This window comes from Alexandromys fortis, unplaced genomic scaffold (genome assembly GCF_014885135.2).
Source record: "Alexandromys fortis isolate MF-2015 unplaced genomic scaffold, M_Fortis_MF-2015_v1.1 scaffold_12, whole genome shotgun sequence".
In the NCBI taxonomy this organism is placed as follows: Eukaryota; Metazoa; Chordata; class Mammalia; order Rodentia; family Cricetidae; genus Alexandromys; species Alexandromys fortis.
Genome location: NW_026067937.1, coordinates 20,467,157 through 20,490,426, shown reverse-complemented (window position 1 = coordinate 20,490,426; position 23,270 = coordinate 20,467,157). Strand labels below are relative to the sequence as shown.

Below are 23,270 nucleotides of genomic sequence, written 5' to 3'. Positions count from 1 at the left end.
AAAAAAAAAAAAAAAAAAAAAAAAAAAAAAAAAAAAAAAAAAAAAAAAAAAAAGAAGAAGAACAGAATAAATTGGTAAGGTTGTTGAGACCCTGACATAAAGATAGAGCTGTTAAATAAAATTACGGTAGCCAGGCAAGCTAGCACACGCGGGAAATAGCAGTACTTGAGAAATGGAGACAGAGGATTGGGCAAAAGCCACCCTTGGGGTACAAAGAATGACTTGTTTCAAAGTGGGCAGGACACAGTTCTGGGCTGCACGTCTACACTAGATCACAAAAGGATTAGTTCAAACCAAAATGAGTTACCAAATGCCACACAGCTCCTTGAAACTGGCCTGATTTTCTTTCCTGTCTTTACCAATAAAGAAGTCACTTTTGCTTTCATCTTTACAATAATCTGAAGTGTGTTTCTACTTTACAAAATCATTGCTTTGGTACTGCTCACAAGGTGCTTTCATTCTTTTCTCTAGCGCGAAGACTGAGTGAATTCATGAATCCAATAAAAAGTTAGCAAAGGAAGTGCAAAATGAGGGCCCCCATTGAAAATCGGCAATACCCAAGAGAGACTACTTCCCAACGCCGCGATAGCTTCCCCCCGCTGCCCGGTTCCACCTGCCAGCTTGGGAGCCGAACTTGTTGGTCGCCGAACCCCTACTTACCTAGAGCTCACTGAGCTGCGCCGGCCTACGGGCGAGAAGAGCACCGGCGAGCTAACTGCAGACCCCAGAGACAGACCCCTTCGGCTCGCTCTAGGCGTGGACGCCGGCCCGATTCCGACTAGCGGACCCCGGCGGGTCCCCGGCCCGGGGGTCCACGGAGAGGAGACGCCTGGAAACATGTCTGCAGGGAGCAGAGGAAACTCCACTCGCGGAAGAAAAATAAAGCAGGACCTCGCGCGCCAGGAGATTGAACCCTAAGGGGGCGGGAAGGCGCCTACTGATGGCGTAACGGGGACGCTTGGCAATGATGCGCAATAGGGAGAAGACGGCGCGTGGCGATGATGGCAAAGCTTGGCGCCGAGCTGCAGGGCGGAGACGGAACTGGAACGGCGTGTTGACGTCATGTCACGTAGCGGGTGGCCAGCGATTTGGAATCGGAGGGGCGAGGATCATGTTGTGGGTCAGAGTCCGGAGCCCCCGGGGACGTAGAGAAGAAGCCCGGTTCTCCGGCGCTCAGGCTGGAGCTGAGCTTCCGCGGGGAGCGCGGACCGGGGGGAGGAGGAAGTCACTGTGCTGGCGTCTCTGTGCGGTGGCGCTTCGGTAGCGTGCTGATTCTTGATGCGCTCAGGAGAGCTTTTTCCACCCCAAGATCGGTCGCAGCCTTGGCCTTCGTCCGAATGTCTGGGCTTTCCTTTGGCCCCCAGCTCTTGCTTCCCAGTCGCATTTTGCAGTTTGTTGGGTTTGGCCTACTACCCGAGGCACGAAGACGCCCCTCGCCCCCACCCCGAGACGGGCTCACTCTCACTCCCCCATCCCCGTAGTCCCAGGGCCGTGTAGAAGTCCTATAGCAGGCATGCACACAGTTCTATGTTAGTCTCCTGCATCTGATTTGGAGGGCCGCGGTTCATATAGGGAGTGTGTCTTCTTTTCCACCTTGCTCCCACACTACCAGCCAGTGAACTAACGTGAGGTCGAGGCTGCACTAGAGTTTGTAAATACCCCGGGCTGATAACCGCCCAGGGGTTACTTGCTGAACTCCTTCGTGAGGTCCTCTGTGACTTAACTTCCGGTGACCTTTCCCCTTTTCACCACTTCCCACTTGGATTCAACATTCTATGAATTAAAGTCTCAATGCCGTTGCGCAAATTCCTTCTGGAACCCGTGTCAAATTTAACACTGCAATCTCTGGAAACCTTCCTTAGATCAGGGATGACCTTCCTCCTCCCTGCATGAATATATAATATATACTTCTGAACTGTCTAACAACTTTGTGTTCGCAGTGGCCTCTCAAGTAATTTCATTTTTGGTATTTTTGATGTCTGAGAGAAAGTCTCACGTAGCCCAAAATGGCTTTGAATAACTCCTGGTCCTGCAGAGATTACAGATGCCTGCCACCACACCTGACTCAAGTAGCTGCTTCTAAATGCCTTTCTGGGGGAGAGGGATGGTGTTGAGACACCCACTCACAAAGATCCACCTGCCTCTGTCTCCCACGTGCTAGGATTACAGGGGTGCACCTACTACAGCCAGCTATTTCTAAATATCTTGAGAGGGTAGCTTTCTTCGAGTCCACTGTAACAAGTATACAGTAGACTTTCCCAACAGCTTTGCTGAAATAGGGGAATGGCTAAGTAAACACTGGTGGAGTAAATCTTAGGTGAGGAGTACAGTCTGCCAGTTCATATTCCCCAAGATCACATTTGTCCTATGGGCAGTTACCGTGTATCTTCTCCCATCTGAAAGAAAGTAATGGGTTTGTCTTGGTTCTATAGCTGCCTCTGAGTCTTATAGAGCCCAGAACATTTTGTCTGTTTCTATTTTACTGGGAGGGGTGTGCAATAGGAGGTAGAGAGGGTAGTGTCTGAAGATGTTTGGTGGATGTACAGCTTTATTCTTGTACCTGTAGGACCAGGAGTTGTTCATCGCCAACTGGGGCTACATGAGACCTTGTCTCAAAAACCAAAGAAACCAAAGCGTAGTTACTTGAGAAACCACTGTGGATGTGAAGTTAAGTAGATCAGAAGCTTGGGTTTGCTAACCACGCCTTGTATAAACTTCTGCAGGAACTGGAATGACTTGCTAGCTTCCGTGAGCTGAAACATTCCCTGTGTGGAGATGTTGGAGTAGTGAGGATTAGGTAATACAGGTATGACTACATTTATGGATAGGAAAACAGACAAAAGCCCAGAAAAAGTAAGCAAGCTGAAGGAAAATTGTATTCTTCAAGAAAATCATTGCTGGGTGTGGTGGCCCACACCTTTAATCCCAGCACTTGGGAGGCAGAGGCAGGTGGATTTCTGTGAGTTCAGGCCGGCCTGGTCTACATAGTGAGTTTTAGGACAGCCAAAACTACATCATGAAACTGTGCTCAAGCAAACAAACAACAAATAAGGGCAAATGTGTGGGGAACTGGCAAGATGCTTCAGTGGTTAGGAGCGAACACTTTACAGAGCATCGACGTTCCATACATGAATCACCTGTACCTGACTCGAGAGAGACCAATGCCCTCTTCTGGCTTCTCTGAGGTTGTCCCTCTGACCTGCCGTGATGTTTGCCCAGCCAGGATGGACTGAATCCCTCAGGGACAGCAAGGGAACGTTTCTCCCTTAAGTTGCCCCTGTCATGGTGTTTCACTACAGCAGTGGGACACTAAGACAAGTGACAAACCAATTCAGAACCTGCCAAAGCTGCTTCCTTCCCTGGGGGAAGGGGACCTAAGTGTTTGTCTACCTCGTGGGACTGCCACCGCACCCAGTGGAATGTGTTCACAGGCTGAAACCAAACAGCTCCAAACACCTTGCTGGCCACAGCACTTTGCCAGACTTTTTACTGATTTCTGCCTGCCTAACCCCTCCAAACTAGAGCTCTCTGAAGGCAGACACTGCTGGACCCCTCCGCACGGCCACAGAACTGTTCTCGTGCTGGGGCAGGGAATACTTAGTCCTGGAGCTGGGGTGGCTGCTCTGTGAGCGTTCTGTACGCTCACAAACGCAAACAAGTGAGGACATTAAGAGTCTGATGAGGAAAGGCATGGGACTTGCAGTCACCACGCTGTATTTGGCATGTTAGATTAAAAAGTTCTTTGAGTCTCCATAGCAAATTCTATTAAGAAACTGAGTATGTACAAAATGTTAAAAGAACGGACAGACATGAGCCTGAGGGTGTGGCTATAACTGAGAGGCATGTGTGAGGCCTTTGGTTCCGTCTCAGCATCATAACAGGCACACTAAATTCACGATAAATTTTAATCTGGTATAAAATGTTAAAGACAAACAAATTGAAAAATAAAATGTGATGACTGAATTCAGTGTTTTAAATACATCCATGGAGCGAAGGGGTTTCCCGCCAGCCCGATTACAGCTGTTCTGTCTTCTGAGAACCATCCTTCCAGCTGAATAATGCGATATGGGATATGTAACACGTGAGTGATGGGATACGACTGTCACAGATGTGCGGGTCACTAACTCAAAGGCCACTGCAGTCACTCAGGGAACCCATCTTACTCAAGTTTCCAAACAACATAAACTGTGAAGTCTGTGCTTTTCATCAAGTTTCTTCCAGTATGGCCAGAGGCAAATGCACATGGCAGCTGTGTCCATCTACATCTCAGTGTAGCCATGCCTCGGCTCTCTACAGCAGCAGCAGAAAAAAGGCCACTTCTTCTTGAGGCAACGTCCAACTAATAGCACTGATATAAAAAAAAAATGTGGCCAATCTGTAAGAACAGAGACACTGTAGGTGGGCGAAAAGGCCACTCATCTCCTTTTAGGGGGCAGTGCCACGTTAATGCTCCATGCACCCCATGGAGCAGGACTTTCAACCTCTTCAAATGTCTTTGAAATAAGGTCTCACATCCTGGCTGGTTTCAAACTCACTACTGTAATGTAGGGTTTGGTCTCCCAGCTGCCAGGATTAGGGGTGTGAGCCACGATGCTAATTTTTTTCTTTTTAAACCAGAACAGCTGTTTCATGACTGTTAGCCTCTTCAAGATGAACTGGATGCTGTAACAGCTACCTCTCGGCTTTAGACTGCTCCTTCACAGAACCCATGTCTGAATATTCGAGAAACAATTTTCAGGCTCCTCATTTGCCCGGTCCTGGCAAGGCAGCCACATTTGCCACAGCAGCAGGACAACATGCATCCTATGGTGACGCTTCCCAAAAGACGATGCTCCTTTTGTCACTGTGCTTCTGCTGCTAAGGCAAAAGAGCCACCATAATCAAGGCTGAAAATTATATTATTCTGATTCAGCCTTATTAGTGAAAATTTAAAATATTAAATTATATCTGAGAATTACATATTTAAAACAGGCATTTTCCCCCAAAGATACATGCTTCAATGAATGTAAAACTGATTTCTATTCACTTCTGTTGCGATTCCTGGTCATTGGTACCTTGCTTTTCAAAGGGAGTCATAGAATAAGGAGGTGAATAAAAAATAGAGGCTTTCCTGTTTACAGAATGGGACTTCTTCCTTTGGCAAAATGCATCAGGCCCTCACATGCCCCAGTGCTGCGCACCGCACACCCAGATAGTTGCAGCCTACTGCGTCCAGAGCTCTGTCCGCTGATATGTGGGGGGGTCAGACAGGGCAAGCTCTCCTCCAGTGGCCCCAGGTAGGAGCCCAGTGACTGGCAACCTAGCTTCAAGTAGGCACGCTTTTAGTTTATAGTTCCCTTCTTAAAGCCGCCACCTGACAACAGCTTGACTCTGGCAGCAGGCAAAGGAAACGAGGTGCTGTGCCAAGCCAGCAAACATCCCAAGACCTGCGGCAACCTCCGCGCTTCAGACATTTAGAAAGTTACAACTTTAAAACTGGATAAGGTCAGAGAGGACAGGTACATGTTAGAACAATATTTTACATTCTTTGTGAAAATAGGCATGTCTCAAATCACTGAAGTATGATCCACAGGTTTCATACAGTCCTAAGCTGTTTTCTCCAATGCTGATTGGTTTCAAAAGTCTCTCAGACAACCCACCAGTACCTACGGCTTTGTTTTTGTTTTCAGACAGGGTCTTGCTATGTACTCGATGAAGTCTTCACCATCCTTCTGCTCCAGTTTACTGATAGCTGGGATTATAGGCTGATCCTGTGGCAGCTCCAGGGACTCTCCATTATACTGACATAAAACTCTGTTTGTTCATTAGTTTTCTGTAAAGCCCATTGGGTTTCAAAAGCAGCTCTTCATGTGTCCCATGTTCACTGATTTTTCCTTGGTCAAGGACAGCAACAAAATTGGCATTCTTAATGGTGGACAGGCGGTGAGCTATGATCAACACTGTCCTTCCTTCCATCAGCCGGTCAAGTGCTTCCTGTACCAGATACTCGTTCTCAGCATCCAGTGCACTGCAACAGACAAGGTCACACACAAGAGGAAGCAGAGAGGTCAGAGCTGCCTGGACACACACATCGCTAGAGACACCCTCCAACGTGGAGCCACATATTAGACACTCTGACATGATTACACACAGCACGGAGATACCCTCACCTGGTTGCTTCATCAAGGAGAAGAATTTTGGGGTTCTGAAGAAGGAAAAAGAAAAATGATTTATTAGCAAACGCAGCTCTGGGCAGTGGCGGGTGAGAAGGCTCAGTAAGGAAAGGCACTTAACCACCAAGCCTGACAGCCTGAATTTCATCTCCAGATCCCACATCATTAGAAGGAGAGAACTGACTCCCACAGGTTGTTGGCTGACTTTTGTGTATCCTTGACCCCAAGAAAAATAAATAGAATAAAAAGCTAACTATTGCAGTTTAAAAGACAGAAAGAGGGGATGGAGATATGGCTCAGTGGTTAAGCTCTTGCTTTTCCAAAGGACCCTGGTTTAATTCCCAGTACCCACATGGCAGCTTCTGTATCCCCAGGCCCAGAGAATCTGATGCCTTCTACTGGCTTCCTGGGATGCCGGGCACAGGTGTGGTGCACAGACACACATGCAGGCAAAACACTCATATACATTAAAAAAAGAAGGAGGAGGAGGAGGAGGAAGAGAGTTCTGACCTACACGGTAGCATTGCTGCCCCTGGCAAACAAAGGACTGTCAAGTAGTCAGACACAAAGGGTCTGTGTGAGGCCACCCACATGAAATGCCTGGGCAGGCACCAGGACAAAAGGCTAAAGAGAGGTCTTCTGGCTGATGTGGAGGCTGACAGGAAGAGGTGAGTTGCTGAGGGAGGACCCTGTTGAGTGACAGACACATTAGAATGTTTCCATCATCCCATGGTGAAGGATGAACCAGTTCAGTGCACCAAGGCCCAAAGAACTGTATTTAGATGGGAAATAACTAAATAATAATAATATAGCCAGGTGATGGTAGCACAAGCCTTTATTCCCAGCACTCAGTAGGCAGAGGCAGGCAGATCTCTGTGAGTTCAAGGACAGCCTAGTCTACAGAGTGAGTTCAAGGACAGCCAGAGCTGCTGTTACACAGAGAAACCCTGCCTTGAAATAAATAAATAAATAAATAAATGAATAAATAAATAAATAAATAAATAAAAGCAAAAAATCTTAGTAAAGAGAACCTACTCCTAAGCATCTGTGTGAACATGTGATGTAGGTGATCCCATCAAGCTGAAGCCACGGTCACTGAAATCACTAGATGGAACTGGCGTAAAGCAGTGTTACCTGCTCATCAGCCAGTAAACAACTGGAAACCAGCAAGTTCACTCTTCGCTACCTCCACGTCCTCCCAATAGCTTATTTAAGAAGAGCACACTAATGCATAATGCAGAAAAAGCAAAACTGAACCAATATATACACCAAATTCTAGCTTTTTTTCCTAGAAAAAAATCTGTAAGAAAAAAGGTTTATCTGTAAGAAATTAAAATGTGTCAACAAAAGGTACCCTCCATGTTCAAACATTACAGAAACCTTAAAATCAACCGAGACACAGACATTACTCATTGGTTAAGCAGCAAGAGAGGGAAGTTCTCAATAACACACAGGGAATTCCGACATTTCTGAGTGCTATGAGAAAAAGCAGAGACGTGTACTGCTGGTTCCATTGTCCAGACTGTCCAGAAAGGCAAATGTAGACAAAGTGTTCCACAACACAGCATTCTGGGGAGAAGGAGAGTTAGCCAGGCTGTATGAACAAATGTGCATGACGAGGTACATTTAAACAGGTATACTACGGAATCATGCTTCCATGAGGCCATCAGAAATCACCTGCATAGGCCAGGTAGTGACAAGTGCTGGGATTAAAGGCAGCTGAATCCCTGTGAGTTCGAGGCCAGCATGGTCTACCAAGTGAGTTCTAGGACAGCCAGGACTGTTACAAAGAGAAACCCTGTCTCGAAAAACCAAAAAGAAACCACCTGTGCATCTGAGGAGAGCAACAAAGGGAGACATTGCTTTCTCCCTCAACCCCAGCCCTGAGACAGGGTTTCTCTGTAGCCCTGGCTGTCCTGGAACTTGTTTTGCTTGGTGAGATGTTGCTGTCTTAAAAAAAGAATGCCTGGCTCCCCACTGAGGTTCTTCCTGCTCCTGGCTGGAGTTTGTCTGCCTGAGGCTTCCAAACAACCAAGTAAAGATTAGACACGCACATTGGCGCCGCTCTGAAAGTTTGTTAATAATCAGTCACTGGTCAATTGATCCTTCTAGGTAAAAGGTCCATTTGCTAAGTTCATCCCCATGCTGACACTCCTTTAACACTGGACTCCTGAGAAATTTCTCAAATATGACAAATACTTGGACAATGACTCCTCAGTAGAACTCCCAACTTACCTTTTTACCAGACTGTCAGTCATATAACACACACACACACACACACACACACACACACACACACACACAGAGAGCAGGAACTGCTGAGTCATCAGTAGTCAGGGTTCTTACCTTCAGCAGGGCCCTGGCTATTGCGATCCTTTGTTTCTGCCCACCTGACAGAAACAAATGGTAAAGGTAAGCTTAGCAAAAGTCTTAGCAAATTTTCCAATGAGACGGACAATTTGAAGACAACTTTGATTTAACTACAACTGATGGGCATTACAACAGAAGTTTGTTTTCTAAATGTACTCTCTTACTAAATTAAAAAAAAAAACAAGCAATTACCATAGTTAATATATGCTGAGATTCCCTTCACAGAAGACATTTTCGAAGTGCATTTGGCATATTAATCTATAACAATCACTCTTGGAGGCAGACCCTATAATTACTTTCAGTTTTAAAGTAAAAACTGAGGCACAGCTAGGCATGGAGGCACAAACCTTTAATCCTAGCACTCAGAAGGCAAGTTCAAGGCCAGCCAGGGCTGCAGAGTGAGACGCTGCCTCAAAAACAAAGCAGCAATAAAACAATTAAACATGCCACAGAAAAACCTGAGGCTCGGTGTGAAATGGCTCCCAGCTGGCAATGGGAGAGCCTGCCCTGCGCTGATGTGAAGTCTTCACTTCGGTCTTTACTCCCGCATTCCTCCTAACAGGACAGCCAGCACACTGTGGGAACTTGGAACTCTGATGTTGGGTGCACGTCTCCATTGTTCTGTGTTGGCACACGGCCTCAGTCCTGTGGTAGCCTGCCTCCCTGCCCCACAGCGGTTCTATGTGTACGTGAAGCTGGAGGTCACAAACCAGGGAATCCGCTCTAGGAACAGAGGTAATGTTAAAATGCAGGTTTGTAACAAGCAATCTAGCCATCTGCCTTGCATCTGGCTGGTTCCCTTGAGGACTCCACAGCCAAAACTCCCAGAGGCTCACACCTCCTGATGTGGGCTGTCTAACGGAGTCCAATTCTACTTGAGGTGCTAACAGCTCCTTTCAAACTGTGGATGGGACATCTTTATTCATGGCGATGCTAGGTAGCATGCCATTCATCCAGGTGGTCTTCATGTTCAACAGATGCTGAGGTACCATACTCACATGGCATAGTCTTTGGAGCATCCTGGGTAAGATCCTGGAGTAAACGCTAATGGCCTCTCAGAATGTTGTCCTCAACACCAACTAGTATACTAAAAACCTATAATTAAGGGTCTGTTCCTTTCAAACTGCAAAGGTGTTGGGTGCTATGGTATATACCTAGAGTTCTAGCACTTTGGAGGGTGAGACAGGAAGATTAAACACTGCCAACCTAGAGTATACTGTAAGATTGTGCCTAAAAACAAAAAGATTGAAGGACATGTAGCTTCCTTAACTGCACATTGAAGCACGAGAATACTGTTAAGATGTAAAAATATACAGAAATCACTCCAAGAGAACAGGGGGCTTGCTTGAAAGATGAACCCCACTATGATTAATCTCCCACGATGTTCATCCAAAACATCTCCCTCCTGCTTCTTATTTTAATCATGCAAAATTATCACCATCTTTTTGTTTCATTTATCCTCTGTGATCTAATCTCAGAACTAGAAAGGACCATTGTCTGGTCTAGCCACAAGACTCCTTAGAGAATGGGAGCTCAGAACCTCAAGAAGAAACACATTTTAGCATTTGCACTGAAAAAAAAAAGTTTGTGTCTAACCAAAAATGTGCTTCCCTTTAGCTCCACTACAGGTCCTACTTCACATTCTACACCAAGTCAAAACAAGCTTCCCTTTCCCCCAAGAATGTGGTACCCACAATGCACAGTTGTCTGCTGGAATTGAAGATGTTCCAGAATGACCAATTCTGCCTCCCAGACATAAAGCCTTTCAACATGCTTGGGCACACAGGTCACACAAGGATGAAAGTCTTTTCATAAAGCCCTCAATGAAGAATGTGCTTTGCATTTTTTAAGGGTGCTTTAGGTAAATAAGCACAGGCTAGAAGGAGTGTAGTTTCATGGTAGAATGCTTGGCTACAACGCTCAGGTTCAGGACTCCATCTCTATCACTACACGAAAGGAAGAAAGAGAGAGAGAGAGAGAGAGAAGAAAGAAAAAAGGAAGGAAGGAAGGAAGAAAGAAAGAAAGAAAGAAAGAAAGAAAGAAAGAAAGAAAGAAAGAGGGAGGGGGAGAAAGAAAGAAAAAAGAAAAAAGGAAGGAAGAAAAGAAAGGAAAGGAAAGGAAGAGAAAAGAAAAGAAAGGGGATCATATGTGTTTTCTGCTTTGTTTTTTCCTGTGTTGCTGAGAATTGAACCTGGGTCTTTGTGCATGCTACCCAAGCACTCTTGCTCTAAGCTACATCCTCAGCTTTAGGGGATCATAGTTGACAGAGAAAATAGATGGTCCACTAAAGAATTTGCTCTTCTTTAATAAATAAATAAATAAATAAATAAATAAATAAATAAATAAATTCTTTTTTTTAATTATGTATACAATATTCTGTTTCTGTGTATGCCTGAAGGCTAGAAGAGGGCATCAGACCCCATTACAGATGGTTGTGAGCCACCATGTGGTTGCTGGGAATTGAACTCAGGACCTTTGGAAGAGCAGGCAATGCTCTTAACCTCTGAGCCATCTCTCCAGCCCAATAAATAAATTCTTAAAAAAAAAAAAAAAGAATTCACTCTTTGTTCTTTCTGGAAAATTTATTGGTCCCTAGTCCACATTGGAAAATAAGAACATTTTTGTGGTGATATGAATATAAATGATCCTCCCTGACTCATATATTTGAATGTTTCATCGCCAGGGAGTGTCTGAAAAGGATTAGAAGGATTAAGAGCTGTGACCTTGTTGGAGGAGTGTTGCTGGGGGTAAGCTTTGAGGTTTCAAAAGCTCACACCAGTCTCTCAGTCTCTCTCTCTCTCTCTCTCTCTCTCTCTCTCTCTCTCTCTCTCTTTCCTTCTCTCTCTCCCTCTCCCTCTCCCTCTCTCTCCTTCTCTCTCCCTGCGTTGGATCAAGATGCCAAGTTCTCAACTATGTTTCCAGCACCATGCCTGCCTGCCACCATGCACCATGCTCCCCACCATGATAATAATGTACTACCCTCTGAAACTGTAAGCAAGCCCCTAATTAAACACTTTCTTTTTATAAAAGTTGCCTTGGTCATAGTATCTCTTCACAGAAACAGAACAGTAACGAAGACAACTTTTGATATTTGGTTTCTTTGGGCAGGTCACGGCTCCTTTTTATTTCCTTAGAGCCCCAGGCTGCGCAGCACATCTCTTCTGACGGAAACAAAGGCTGTCCCTGGGTACTGCACAGCCGTCTCAGGGAAGTTGTGGGCAGAAACACATCCTTTCAGAAAGGATGAAGGGATTTTCCTATGTTTGTCTAGAATTGACACTGGACTGGAGAGATGGCTCAGTGGTTAAGAGCACTGGTTGCTCTTCGGAGGTCCTGAGTTCAATTCCCAGCAACCACATGGTGGCTCACAACATCTATAATGAGATCTGGCGCCCTCTTCTGGCTTGTAGGCATTCATGCATGAGGAACACTGAATACATAAATCTTTAGTAAAGAAAAACAAAGGAAGGAAGGGAAGAAGGAAGGAAGGAAGAGGAAGAAAGGAAGGAAGAAAAAGGACGGACAGTGTTCTGGGAACCAGGCAAGAATTTCTTGCTTCTGTTACACAGCAGGGCAGTTACACACCTGGCAGGAGTGAGCCAACAAATAAGATTCAAGAACCACGTACCAGATAGAAGGATGCCCTTCTCCCCAACCACAGTGTTGAAGCCCTGTGGGAAGCTACGAATGAATTCCGCAGCATTGGCCACCTCTGCTGCCCTCTCCACCTGCTGGGCTGTGACTGAGGACGGGTTGTCAGCACCATAGGCAATGTTTTCTGCGACAGAGCAGGAAAACAGGACTGGCTCCTAGAATTGGAAACACAGCACATTTGTCGGAAATTTCAGGTAGGCACCATAGGTACCAAGGAGTTGAGGACAGGCCTCAGACAAGAGAGACACACGGTCCCAGAACAAAGCTCTGCCTGGAGGCCCTGATCTTCTACAACCTTACCTAGCCAATTTTATTTCCATTTTTTCAATGATCTTATGTGTTCTTAGTTTTATTTTTTGTTTTCTTTTTTATTGTTTTTATTGAGCTATACATTTTTCTTCACTCCCCTTCCTCCCTCCCCCTTCCTTTCTACTCTCTCCCATGACCTACACACTCCCAGTTTACTCAGGAGATCTTGTTTGTTTGTTTTTTTTCTCCTTCCTATGTAGATACATGTATTACTCTCTTAGGGTTCTCTATGTTGGCTAGGTTCTCTGGGGTGGTGAACTGTAGGTTGGTTTTTTTCTTTGCTTTATGTCTAGAAGCCACTTATGACTGAGTACATATTGTATTTGTCTTTCTTGGTCACCTCACCCAATATGTTTTTTTTCTAGATCCATTCATCTACATACAACTTTCAAGGTGCCATTATTTTTCCACTGTGTAGCACTTCATTGTGTAAATGTACCACATTTTCTTTATCCATTCTTCGGTTGAGGGGCATATAGTTGTTTCCAGGTTCTGGCTATTACAATAATGCTACTATGAACATAGGTGATCAAATGTCCTTGTGGTATGATTGCGCCTCCTTTGGGTATATGCCCAAGAGTGGTATTGCTGGATCTTGAGGTAGACTATTTCCTAATTTTCTGAGAAATCACCACACTGACATCCAAAGGAGCTGTACCAGCTTGCACTCCAACCAGCAATGCAGGAGTGTTCCCTTTAACCCACATCCTCTCCAGCATAAGCTGGAGTGTTTTTGATCTGGACCTAGCCAATTTTAAAAGCTCCAGTTTAGGGACTGGCAAAATGTCTCAGAAGATAAAGGTGCTCATTGTTAAGTCTGACAACCTGAGTTCAATGAGTTCATTCCTTGAACTCACACAGCGAAAGGAGAGAACCAAATCCCCTAAGTTGTCATCTGACCTCCATGTGCACACCGTGGCATGTGCACACACACATGTACACAAACAAATAATGTAACTTAAAAAAAAAAGGTATCAGTTTACCAAGAACAAGACCAACTTGATCTGTGTCTTCACCACACTGTAGAAAGGAGATCCTGAGATGGGTGCCCACAACTGCTGGTCCATGACATCCCTGTCAATCTCAGCCCCTCCTTTAGGGCTAGCAAGGCCTGAAAGACTCCAATCCAACTGTCTACCGTCCATTACAGATAAAGGGCCCATGGCCATCCATGCTTTCTGACATACAACCAGACATGACCACAGCATTCTGGCAGAGCCCTGGGATGCACACGCACACATGGGTGTCTAGTCAGCGCCCATGGCTGCACCATCCAACCTAGTACAGGAGGGGTCCCCCCAGAGTGCAGGAACGGAAGGTGTGAGTGTTACTACAGGGTGCACAAACTGGCTGTGATACAGTTTTGTTGCTCCATGCAGTCCTGAGCAAGCAGCTTCTTGAAAAGAAAGCGCGCTTGATTCCCATGCCCACGCATGGGGAATTAGAAAGAGCAGTGAGAGCTTGAGACTCTCCTCCCTCTAGACTCTCTATGCTGCAGAGGAGCATCAGCCTCAGCTCTTAATAAAAAGTCAGTGCTTCAACTGACGAAGTGTTTGGAGTCTTCGGGACATAGCTGCATTTGGTTTATGAAATGGAAGTCTCGGTCCCTCTCCTGAGAAACATGAGACCAAAAGAAGCAAAGAAAGATGGGGATGGTTGGCGCACGCCTTTAATCCCAGCACTTGGAGGCAGAGGCAGGCTGAGCTCTGTGAGTTCAAGGCCAGTCTGGTCTACAAAGTGAGTTCTAGGACAGCCACAGCTATTACAGAGAAACTTTATCTTGAAAAACAAACACAAAAAAGAGCTGAGTGGTGGTAACACATGTCTTTAATCCCAGCACTTAGGAGGCAGAGTTAGGCAGATCTCTGAGTTCAAGACCACAGAGTTCCAGCACAGCCAGGAGCCAGGAAAGAAAAAAAGGACAGGAAAAGCAGCTTCAACAAAAGTGAGATACAAGGGAAGCCTGTCTTCTTACCTGACTGACTGTCCCAATCTTAGATCTCAGCCAGACGGGGTTTAGTTGACGAATATCGTGGCCATCAAGACTGACTGTTCCTGTTGGGTGGAGGGGGGCAAAGAGGTCACCAGAGGTCAGAACTGATAACCAAAGTGAACACAGAAAGGACCCAGTGGGAACATTCCAGGTATTTTCCACCTTTCTGTCTCTCTTTCTCCCCATTCCCCTTTCTTTCTTAGACAGGATCTCTTGTAGCCTGGATAATTTCAAACTCACTATGTAGCCAAGGACAATCTTGAACTTCTGATCCTCCTTTTCCTACCCAGAATTATAGGAGTGTGACAAACAGTGATTGACCCCTGTCCCCCTAAGGCTGTACTGGGGATCAAATCCAGATTTTTATGCTAAACAAGCAGTCTACCAGTTGATCCACATCCCCAAACTGCAAGCAATTTTCAGAGACTAAACACACACTCTGGACTTGGAGTGTGGCTAGTAGGGAAGTATTCACAAGGGCCTGGGCTCCATCACAACCACCAAAAACAAAAACAAAACAACAACAACAACAAAAACACCCCACTTTCTGGTTTCTGTATGGAACCCAAAACCAACAAGGTTTGGACTTTCAGAGCAAGAGGGGTCTTCTGGAAGGTCTGACTTCCAGAGGACTAGGACTTCCCTAGTGGATGGCAAGACCAACCAGGCCACCTTCCTAAGTCTGTAGGTTGCTGGAAGCTGGGCAACCTGGTAACATCGGTGCTCCATGGATCTGATGTCTTACGCAAAGCCTTGGCTACAAAGAGAATTGTCTGGGACAGGAGAGCACACAGCACCCACTGGCTAGCAGTCTGCATGGCAGCCTTCTGACTCTACAGTCTCCTGATACTTCAGAAGCGACCCTAAGACCTGGTTCAAGGGGGGAGTTCTATAAGTGTTCTGCAAGTGAAAACGGAGTCTATTTTGTCATCCCATCTAAGATTATGCAGGACATATATGCATATATCCTATGAATGAATGAGACAGTGTCATACCTGTTTTCTAAATCCAAAAATTAAAGTTCATGCACAGATCATCTACTCCAGGCAAGAAAAGGGAGAACTATATAAAATAACACACATTTGCTCTTAAAGGGGTGATATAATCCAACTGAAAACATAGCTGGGCACAGGGGTGCATGCCTTTGATCCCAGCACTTGCAAGAGAGATGCAGACAGAGCTCTGAGAGTTCCAGGCCAGTGAGAACTACATCATAAAACCCTGTGTCAAAAAAGAAAAGAAGAAAGAAGAAAACACAAACCCAAACTGGGGGAAAGTCAATTAGAAAAATATCCGGGCTGTGGGACTGCCTCAGGAAGAAGAGTGCTTGCCATAGAGGTGAAGACCTGCATTCAATAAAGTACATGATAGATTACAAAAAAAAAAATCACGCTCAATCCAGGCCTCTAATCCCTGCTACTCAGAAAGCTGAAGCAGAAGGATCACAATCTAAAGTCAGGCTGTAAAGCTTAGTGAGAACAGGGGGATAGTGGTGCACACCCTTCACCCCAGTGCTCCTGCCCTGAAGATGCTGTCCTAGATCTGTGGCATTACAGGCATAGTGCAACTACTCATCTGTGCCTGGGACTTCAGGGCAAAGGGTGAGGGGCTACTTCTACACTCAGTGTTCAGAAGCCAGTGAGCACTAAGAATGGTTTATAATCTGACATTTTACACAGCCATGGTGAGGTGGTACTGGGGCGTGGTTTTGATGCCACTGGCCAGATCCCAATGTCAGAGACCTCAAGGGTTCACCAATAGGTGCATGGTTAGCTACTTAGCAAGACAGAACTTTAGAGTTGGGGGTGGGTGGAAACTAGGTTTTTGAGGGAGGACACTCAGACAGATCAGGAAATACAAGAAATTATCCTTAAAAAAAAAAATCCCAGCATTCAGAGGCAGCACAGGCAGTTCGTCATGAGTTCAAGGCCATCCTGGTCTGCAGGAAAAATTCCTACTCGGTCAGAACAATTTTAGCAGCATCCCTACCACATGGAAATGGACCCCTGGTCACCAGGTTAACTATGTATAAAACAACTAAGGAAGTGGGCATGGTGGGGCATGCTTGGAATCCCAGCACTCAGGGGACAGTGGCAGGAGGATTCCCACAAGTTTGAGGTTAGCCTCATCCACATCGGGAGTTCTAGGTCAACCTTGTCTTTAAAAACCTAAAAACAACAACAACAACAAAACAAACAAAAAACCAGCCTAGGAACAGTCTGGAGGCAGAAACATCAGAAGACCATTGCTACCTGAGCACGTGGCACAGCAATGTCCCAGTGTGGGCACAGGACACTGCACAGCACCCTTAGCTGCTGGCACTAGAGGGCATTTACTGAGAGCTGCTGGGCACAGTCTTGCTGACCGTGCTGGCTAGTCATACATCAACTTGATATAAACTATAGTTATTTGAAAGAAAGGAACATCAATTGAGAAAAGCTCTCCATAGGACTAGCTCTAAGGCATTTTCTTAATTAATGATTGATGGGGGAGGGCCCAGCCCACTGTGGGTGGTGCCACCATCCTTGGGTGGGTGGTCCTGGGTTCTATAAGAAAGCAGGCTGAGCAAGCCATGGAGAACAAGTCAGTAAGCAGCTCCCCTCCTTGGTCTCTGTGTCAGCTCCTGCCTCCAGGCTCCTGCCCTATTGAGTCCTTGTCCTGACTTCCTTTGATGATAAACTGCAATGTGGAAGAGTAAGCCAAATAATTGTTTCATCTCCAACTTGCTTTTTGGGCCATGTGTTTTGTTGTAGCAACAGAAACCCTGAGACACTGACCCACATCCAGCCATAGGGGAGGGACGCGCTGTGAGTGTGAAGACCAGAGCATCACACAAGTCTCCAGGAGTGATCCGCCTGGGCATGGGGTGAGAGCAGGCAACAGGAGAGCACACACACAGCCCAGGATGCCACCTACCAGACACAGGGTCATACAACCGCAGCAGGAGGGAGACCACTGTCGATTTTCCAGAACCACTAGGGCCAACCAGAGCTGTGACAGATCCAGATGGGATGGAAAGGCTGAAATCCTGGAACACGGACACTTCTGGGCGAGCAGGGTACGTGAAGTGCACGTTTCTAAACTCCAGGGCACCCTGGAAGCTTTTCTCGTCTAATACAGTCCCCTCTGGAACACAAGAGAGAATATGGAAAGATAAAAATGGAGCTCGTGGCGGAACATGGCTCCCTCAGCTGTCTGAAGTGAACAGAAATGGTTGTCCTTTCCCAACACAGTTCATGCTGGAGGGGCGGGGCTGTGCGCTGGAGGGGCGGGCCTATTGCTGCAGGGGCAGGGCTATGTGCTGGAGGGGTGGGCCTATTGCCGGGCTTACCTTGCATAGGATGATGTGCATACAGTCTTGTGTGACCTTACAAACATGAGGTGCCACCTTCCCTTAGGAGGATTTAAGGCTGTACATAATAGCCTGCTCAAGTTAAGTGCCACGTGAAGATTCACTTTTGGGGCAATCTGCTTCCCACTCGGTAACTGTCTCTCACTGTCACTGTCTCTCTCTCTCCCTCCCCCCTTCCTTCCTTTTTTTTTTTTTTTTTTTTTTTTTTTTTTGTACAAGACAGGATTTCTCTGTGAAACAGCCCTGACTGTCCTGAAACTAGCTCTGCAGACCAGGTTGGCCTCAAACTCACAGAGCTCCTCCTGCCTCTGCCTCCCGAGTGCTGGGACTAAAGGCGTGCCCCGCCACCACCACCTGGCTCAACTCAGTAACTTTTCTCAGAGCCACTGCACTCAAGTAGCTCCTTTGCAGAGCTCTTTCTACCCCAGATAAACATTTTGAAAGCACAACAATGAGGGTTGCATGAGAGCCAAAGGAGGGTCAAAGGTTTGCTTAGCCCCAGTGGGACCTTGGCCTGACATGGAGTCCACTTCTCTCTCATCACTGGATTTCATGCCCTGGCTTTCGTCATACTGGACAGTACCACGAGCCTACTCACTGCACTGCAGGCACCTAGCAACCTGCAGGCACCCTTGAGTGCTGAGTGCTGTTACTTCCTCCCACATCTCCCAGGCTCAAGGGAAGCTGATGACGAAGGAGGAGATAATCCTGGCCACGTGACACCAGCATTCCCAAATCACCTCAAATGTCAAGAAACGTAAAGCCTTTTACTCATCTTCCTCCAACCCCTCGCAAATGTCAGAATCTCAAAGGAAGAGTCTAGAAAACCACCTGGGTGTTCCTGTTGACACCAGGCCTGCTTGCTGCCGGCCTGCCCTTGGTGCAGACGCCATGTCCTCAAGCCCCACATTTCCGGATCATTCCCCGAAGTGTCCCGTGGGAATCCCCACCTTTCTTCTCCCTGCTCTGAAGCAGAGGCCATCTCGTGGCAGTGGCCCACTCTCTGAGGAGGGCGGAATACTGCTCTAACTGTCCAAATCATGCTGTTTAAAACTCCAGCAGAGAAGAGCCCCACCTCAGACCCACCATTAAAAGCCATTTGTGGCTGTCTCTCCAGCAGCTCCCAGAGGCGCCCACCAGCGCCCAGGCCTTTCATGAGCTCCGAGTAGAATGAACTTAGACCTAAAGACAGAAGAGTCCATCGTTAGCTGACGAGAAAGGCCACATGCTCCTCCTGGCCTGGGGAGTCCTAGCAATTGCGGCTGTCAACATGAAATCTGCAGCTCTCACTGAAGGAGCTCTGGCTGGTGCAAGATGCTCCGTCCATCTACCTTTTACCCTAACTTGCTACAGTTTCTCTTTCTCAGGTTTCCCAGATTGCTGATAATGAAAGGGAAACGTCTATGTGACCACACTGATCGCCAGTGAGAAATCACAGTACTGCAAGGAAAGCGACCTCCTCAGACAGCTCAGTAAGCGTCTCTCGAGGGCCTACCCCCATGTGAACTGAAATTCCAAGAGAAAAGATTCTACAGGGGCTATTGGGCCATAGGAGACATAAAGGATCTTAAGTGTGCATTAATAAAAGAAAGAAACCAGCCAGAAAACGTTGTGTGATTAATTGATTCCAACCCCATGACACTTAAAATCTTCAAAGCTATACAGAGAGTAAAAAATGACCTGTGGATGCCAGGGGTGGAAGAATTAACAGCTGGAAGTGGAAATACACAGGGCAGCAAAGGCGGCTGTTTGTGAGATCATAATGGTGAACCCAGGACAATACATATTTGTCCAAACCATTCAATTGTATATAACACCAGGAACTAAGCCTAACGTTAGCTTTGACGACAATGTGTCAATGTGGGCTCAGCAACTGTGTAACAAATGGGCCACTCTGGGGAAAGAGAATGACTGTGCTGTTACTGGGGTAGGGAAATCTCTGTAAATGCAACAGTGTTGCTTTTTGGAAATCATTCTAAGGCCTCTGTGTATTCTGAGCCAGCCTGGTCTCTATGGCAAGTTTTAGGAAAGCAAAAACTACATAGAGAATTTGTCTCAAAAAAAAAAAAAAAAGTGGAGTATGGTGGCCAACATTGTAATCCTAGTACTTAGGAGACCGAGGAGGACAGATTTCAAAGCCAGCCTGTGCTATAAAGCAAGGCTCTCAATAAAAAAAAAAAAAAAAACTAAATATTTAGATTTATTTAAAGATTTATGTGTATACCAATGTACAAACGCTACTTTCAGCTTTTCTCAGAGAACCCTCTCCTTGTAGCAAACAGCAGTGAATACAGAGACTCAGCTAAGATGCTAAAATTCGGCAAGAGCTCCAGTTAGGAGCTCAGCCCTAAACAGGGCATTTATATCATCCCCTACCAAGGCTTAGGAACATTTCCCAAAGAATGGGCCAGAAGCATGCTAGAGCAAAGAGAAGGAGGAAGATGTGAAATTCCATCTTCTAGGCACAACAAGCCACTGCAATTGTGAGCTCACAGGAGCTGTGGCTACAGACGTTAGGTCTGAAAGAGACCAGCACTGTAAAGGACAAGAAAGGGTCTTACAGGGTCCTACAGGGTCCTAAGGGTCCTACAGGGTCCTAAGAGTCCTACAGCTCACTGCTGAATTCCTGGCTACCAGCAGGTTCTGGGACAGCCATTACCCACGGGTGAGCCTCCTAAGCTCAAGGGGTAGGCTCTAAATGCAGAGTCACACTCTGAGTCCAGACCAAACTCCATGGGACACAAACAAAACAAAAATTCATGAGTGTGGGGAAGAGATCTGTAGAGAAGAGGAACTGAGAAGGACAGAGGCGGAGAGAGGGCTGGGGAAGCAGAATGACCTAGTACGTGGGATGTAGGAAATGGTCACAGAACAAAATAAAAAAAAATGACAAAAACTTATTACTAATTCCGAGGAAGACAGAAGGAAGAGAGACTGAATCTGGAGAGGTTAAAACTCGGGGCAGCAAAATGTGTGAGGCGAAACTCTCACCCTGCAGGCCCAGGGTCTCCTCCACTCCTGTCAACCACTCCCTTCTCCCCTGGGCACTGGGAGACACAGTCTAAAGCGGCAGGCTGGGAAACACAGCTCCCCCATAGCCCTGAGCTGCGGAAGGACACTAGAGCCCCAGCCCAACAGGGAACCCGTTCTTCCACTCATGTGATTTCACTTTTGCTGAAGGGAATGGCAAGCAAGAACAGCTGTTCAGAGGGGGCCTGGTTTTCAGTGTGTACCCACAAAGCCTGTTGACGTGATATACCTCCAATGCTCAGTCCAACCCAGAAGGCGTACATGAGGAAGGAAGAGAGCTCGCCCACTGTCATGTGGGCACTGCCCATCAGCAGGCCCCCCTTGTACAGGACAGACAGCACGATCAGGTTTCCAGAGAGCCCAGCCTACAGGAGGAAGAAAAGAAAAGTGGTCGGTAGGAACTAAGGCCTCTTGGAACCTGAAAGTATAAACCAGGCCTCTGACTCCCTTTTATTTTTATTTTTTTGATGTTTGAAATATCTTTTTTAAATTGTTTTAATCGATTTCTATTGAGCTCTACATTTTTCTCTGCTCCCCTCCCTGTGTCTCCCTTCCCCTTCAACCCTCTCCCAAGATCCCTATGCTCCCAATTTACTCAGGAGATCTTGTCTTTTTCTACTTCCCATGTAGATTAGATCCATGTATGTCTCCCTTAGAGTCCTCATTGTCGTCTAGGTTTTCTGGGATTGTGATTTGTAGGCTGGGTTTCTTTGATTTATGTTTGAAAACCACTTATGAGTGAGTACATGTGATAATTGTCTTTCTGGGTCTGGATTACCTCACTCAAAATGTTTGCTAGGTTGTTTCCAGGTTCTGGCTATGACAAACAATGCTGCTATGAGCATAGTTGAGCACATGTCCTTGTGGCATGTTTGAGCATCCTTTGGGTATATGCCCAAAAGTGGTATTGCTGGGTCTTGAGGGAGGTTGTTTCCTAATTTTCTGAGAAATCACCACACTGACATCCAAAGGGGCTGTACCAGCTGCACTCCCACCAGCAATGCAGGAGTGTTCCCTTTTCCCCACATCCTCTCCAGCATAAGTTGTCATCAGTGTTTTTGATCTTGGCCATTCTTTTCCCTGATTCCACTTTCTTGTTCTCCTCTTCTTCCATAAAAACAGTTTAAAGTCCAAGTCATTCTTAGGGTTGAAATAACTTGTTTCTACTGTCTAGAGCCACAGAATGAAAATCTCTTGCAATCTCACTGTCCACAATGATTTACTTACTGCTCCGAAGAAGCCGGCTCGTGCAAAGGCCTCCTTACGTGCTAGCTGCAGCAAATGGTCCACGTGACTGCTGTACTTCTCCACTTCCATCATCTCCTTCCCAAAAGCTCGGATGGTTCTTATGTTCCCAATACGTTCCTCAGCTAGCTATGAGAATTCAAACACACGGCAAGGGGCTGGAAAGATGGCTTCACAGTTAAGCCCTTGTTCACTTGTTGCCCTTGAAGAGGATCTAGGTTTGATTCCCAGCACCCACGTGTGGTTCACAACTGTCCTAACTCCAGTTCGAGAGGATCTGATGCCTTCTTATTTCCATGGAGACCAAGCACACATGTGGTGCATAGACATACATGCAGGCAAAACACTCACACATAACACACACTCCTGGTGAAAGGAGGTGTGTCACATTGCAACTGACAGCAAAATTAAAATGTGGTTCTTGTTCAATATGCTGCCAAGGGAAGGCTGGACTCGAAGCACAGCCAAGTAAGATCACATAGCAGAGAGCAAAGAAGAGTCCAGTTCCCCTTGCTGTCGGAAAAGTATAATAAACTGCAGGGCGGGAGAGACGTCACAGACAGAAGTGTTTACTGTTCTCCCTGAGGAACTGAGCCTGAGTGCATGAACCTCAGTGAGTGGCTTACAGCTGCCTGCATCTCCAGCTTCAGAGAGACAAATGCCCTCTTCTGGCTTCTGAGGGTATGTGCAGGTATGGGTGCGCACACACACACACAGATACACACACACACACAGTCCCCACACACTTTAGAAAGACATGTAATATGGGAGCAGATAAAAAGACAGGTAGAAAGACTAAACCACAAAACATTAATGACATTAACTCTGAATTATTGAAGATTATCTGGATTTTAGATTATCTGGATTTGTGGACAAATAGGATTATCTATACTTATGTTGCTTGATATTTTCATATTTCCAATTACAAAAAAGCATGCTTTTTAGAACATGAAAATACAAGTTATTTTGGGTTTTAAAAGATAGTGCTGGGCTGGAGAGATGGCTCAGCTGTTGAAAGCATGTAATATTATTGTAGAGGATTCTTAGCACCCACATCAGGTACCATACAATGTAACTCCAGCTCCAGGGGTGTAATGCTCTCTTCTGGCTTCTGGGGGTAACTGAATTTATGTTTACCCATACCATATAGATATAGATTACATAT

At 46.2% G+C, this 23,270-nt stretch overlaps 2 protein-coding genes and 1 non-coding gene across 3 annotated transcripts in view; 1 reads left to right on the top strand and 2 right to left on the bottom strand.

Moving 5' to 3' along the window:
• Nup133 (nucleoporin 133) overlaps positions 1-1,622 on the bottom strand; it is a 47,088-nt gene extending 45,466 nt beyond the window's left edge. The window contains exon 1 of the mRNA XM_050147045.1: positions 661-1,622. Coding sequence (XP_050003002.1) covers positions 661-839 — 179 coding nt within the window. The 5' untranslated portion in view covers positions 840-1,622. The remainder of the gene's footprint in view (positions 1-660) is intronic.
• A 2,265-nt stretch (positions 1,623-3,887) lies between these two features.
• Positions 3,888-23,270, bottom strand: part of Abcb10 (ATP binding cassette subfamily B member 10) — a 35,776-nt gene continuing 16,393 nt past the window's right edge. Inside the window, exons 5-13 of the mRNA XM_050147049.1 lie at positions 22,088-22,234; positions 21,090-21,225; positions 18,917-19,012; positions 17,395-17,604; positions 14,461-14,540; positions 12,151-12,331; positions 8,499-8,542; positions 6,150-6,184; positions 3,888-6,007 (exon numbers count right to left, since the gene is read on the bottom strand). Coding sequence (XP_050003006.1) covers positions 5,776-6,007; positions 6,150-6,184; positions 8,499-8,542; positions 12,151-12,331; positions 14,461-14,540; positions 17,395-17,604; positions 18,917-19,012; positions 21,090-21,225; positions 22,088-22,234 — 1,161 coding nt within the window. The 3' untranslated portion in view covers positions 3,888-5,775. The remainder of the gene's footprint in view (positions 6,008-6,149; positions 6,185-8,498; positions 8,543-12,150; positions 12,332-14,460; positions 14,541-17,394; positions 17,605-18,916; positions 19,013-21,089; positions 21,226-22,087; positions 22,235-23,270) is intronic.
• Positions 16,009-16,150, top strand: LOC126504728 (small nucleolar RNA SNORA43). Its single transcript, XR_007592700.1, has one exon. It is a non-coding gene; the product is annotated as a small nucleolar RNA SNORA43 (small nucleolar RNA).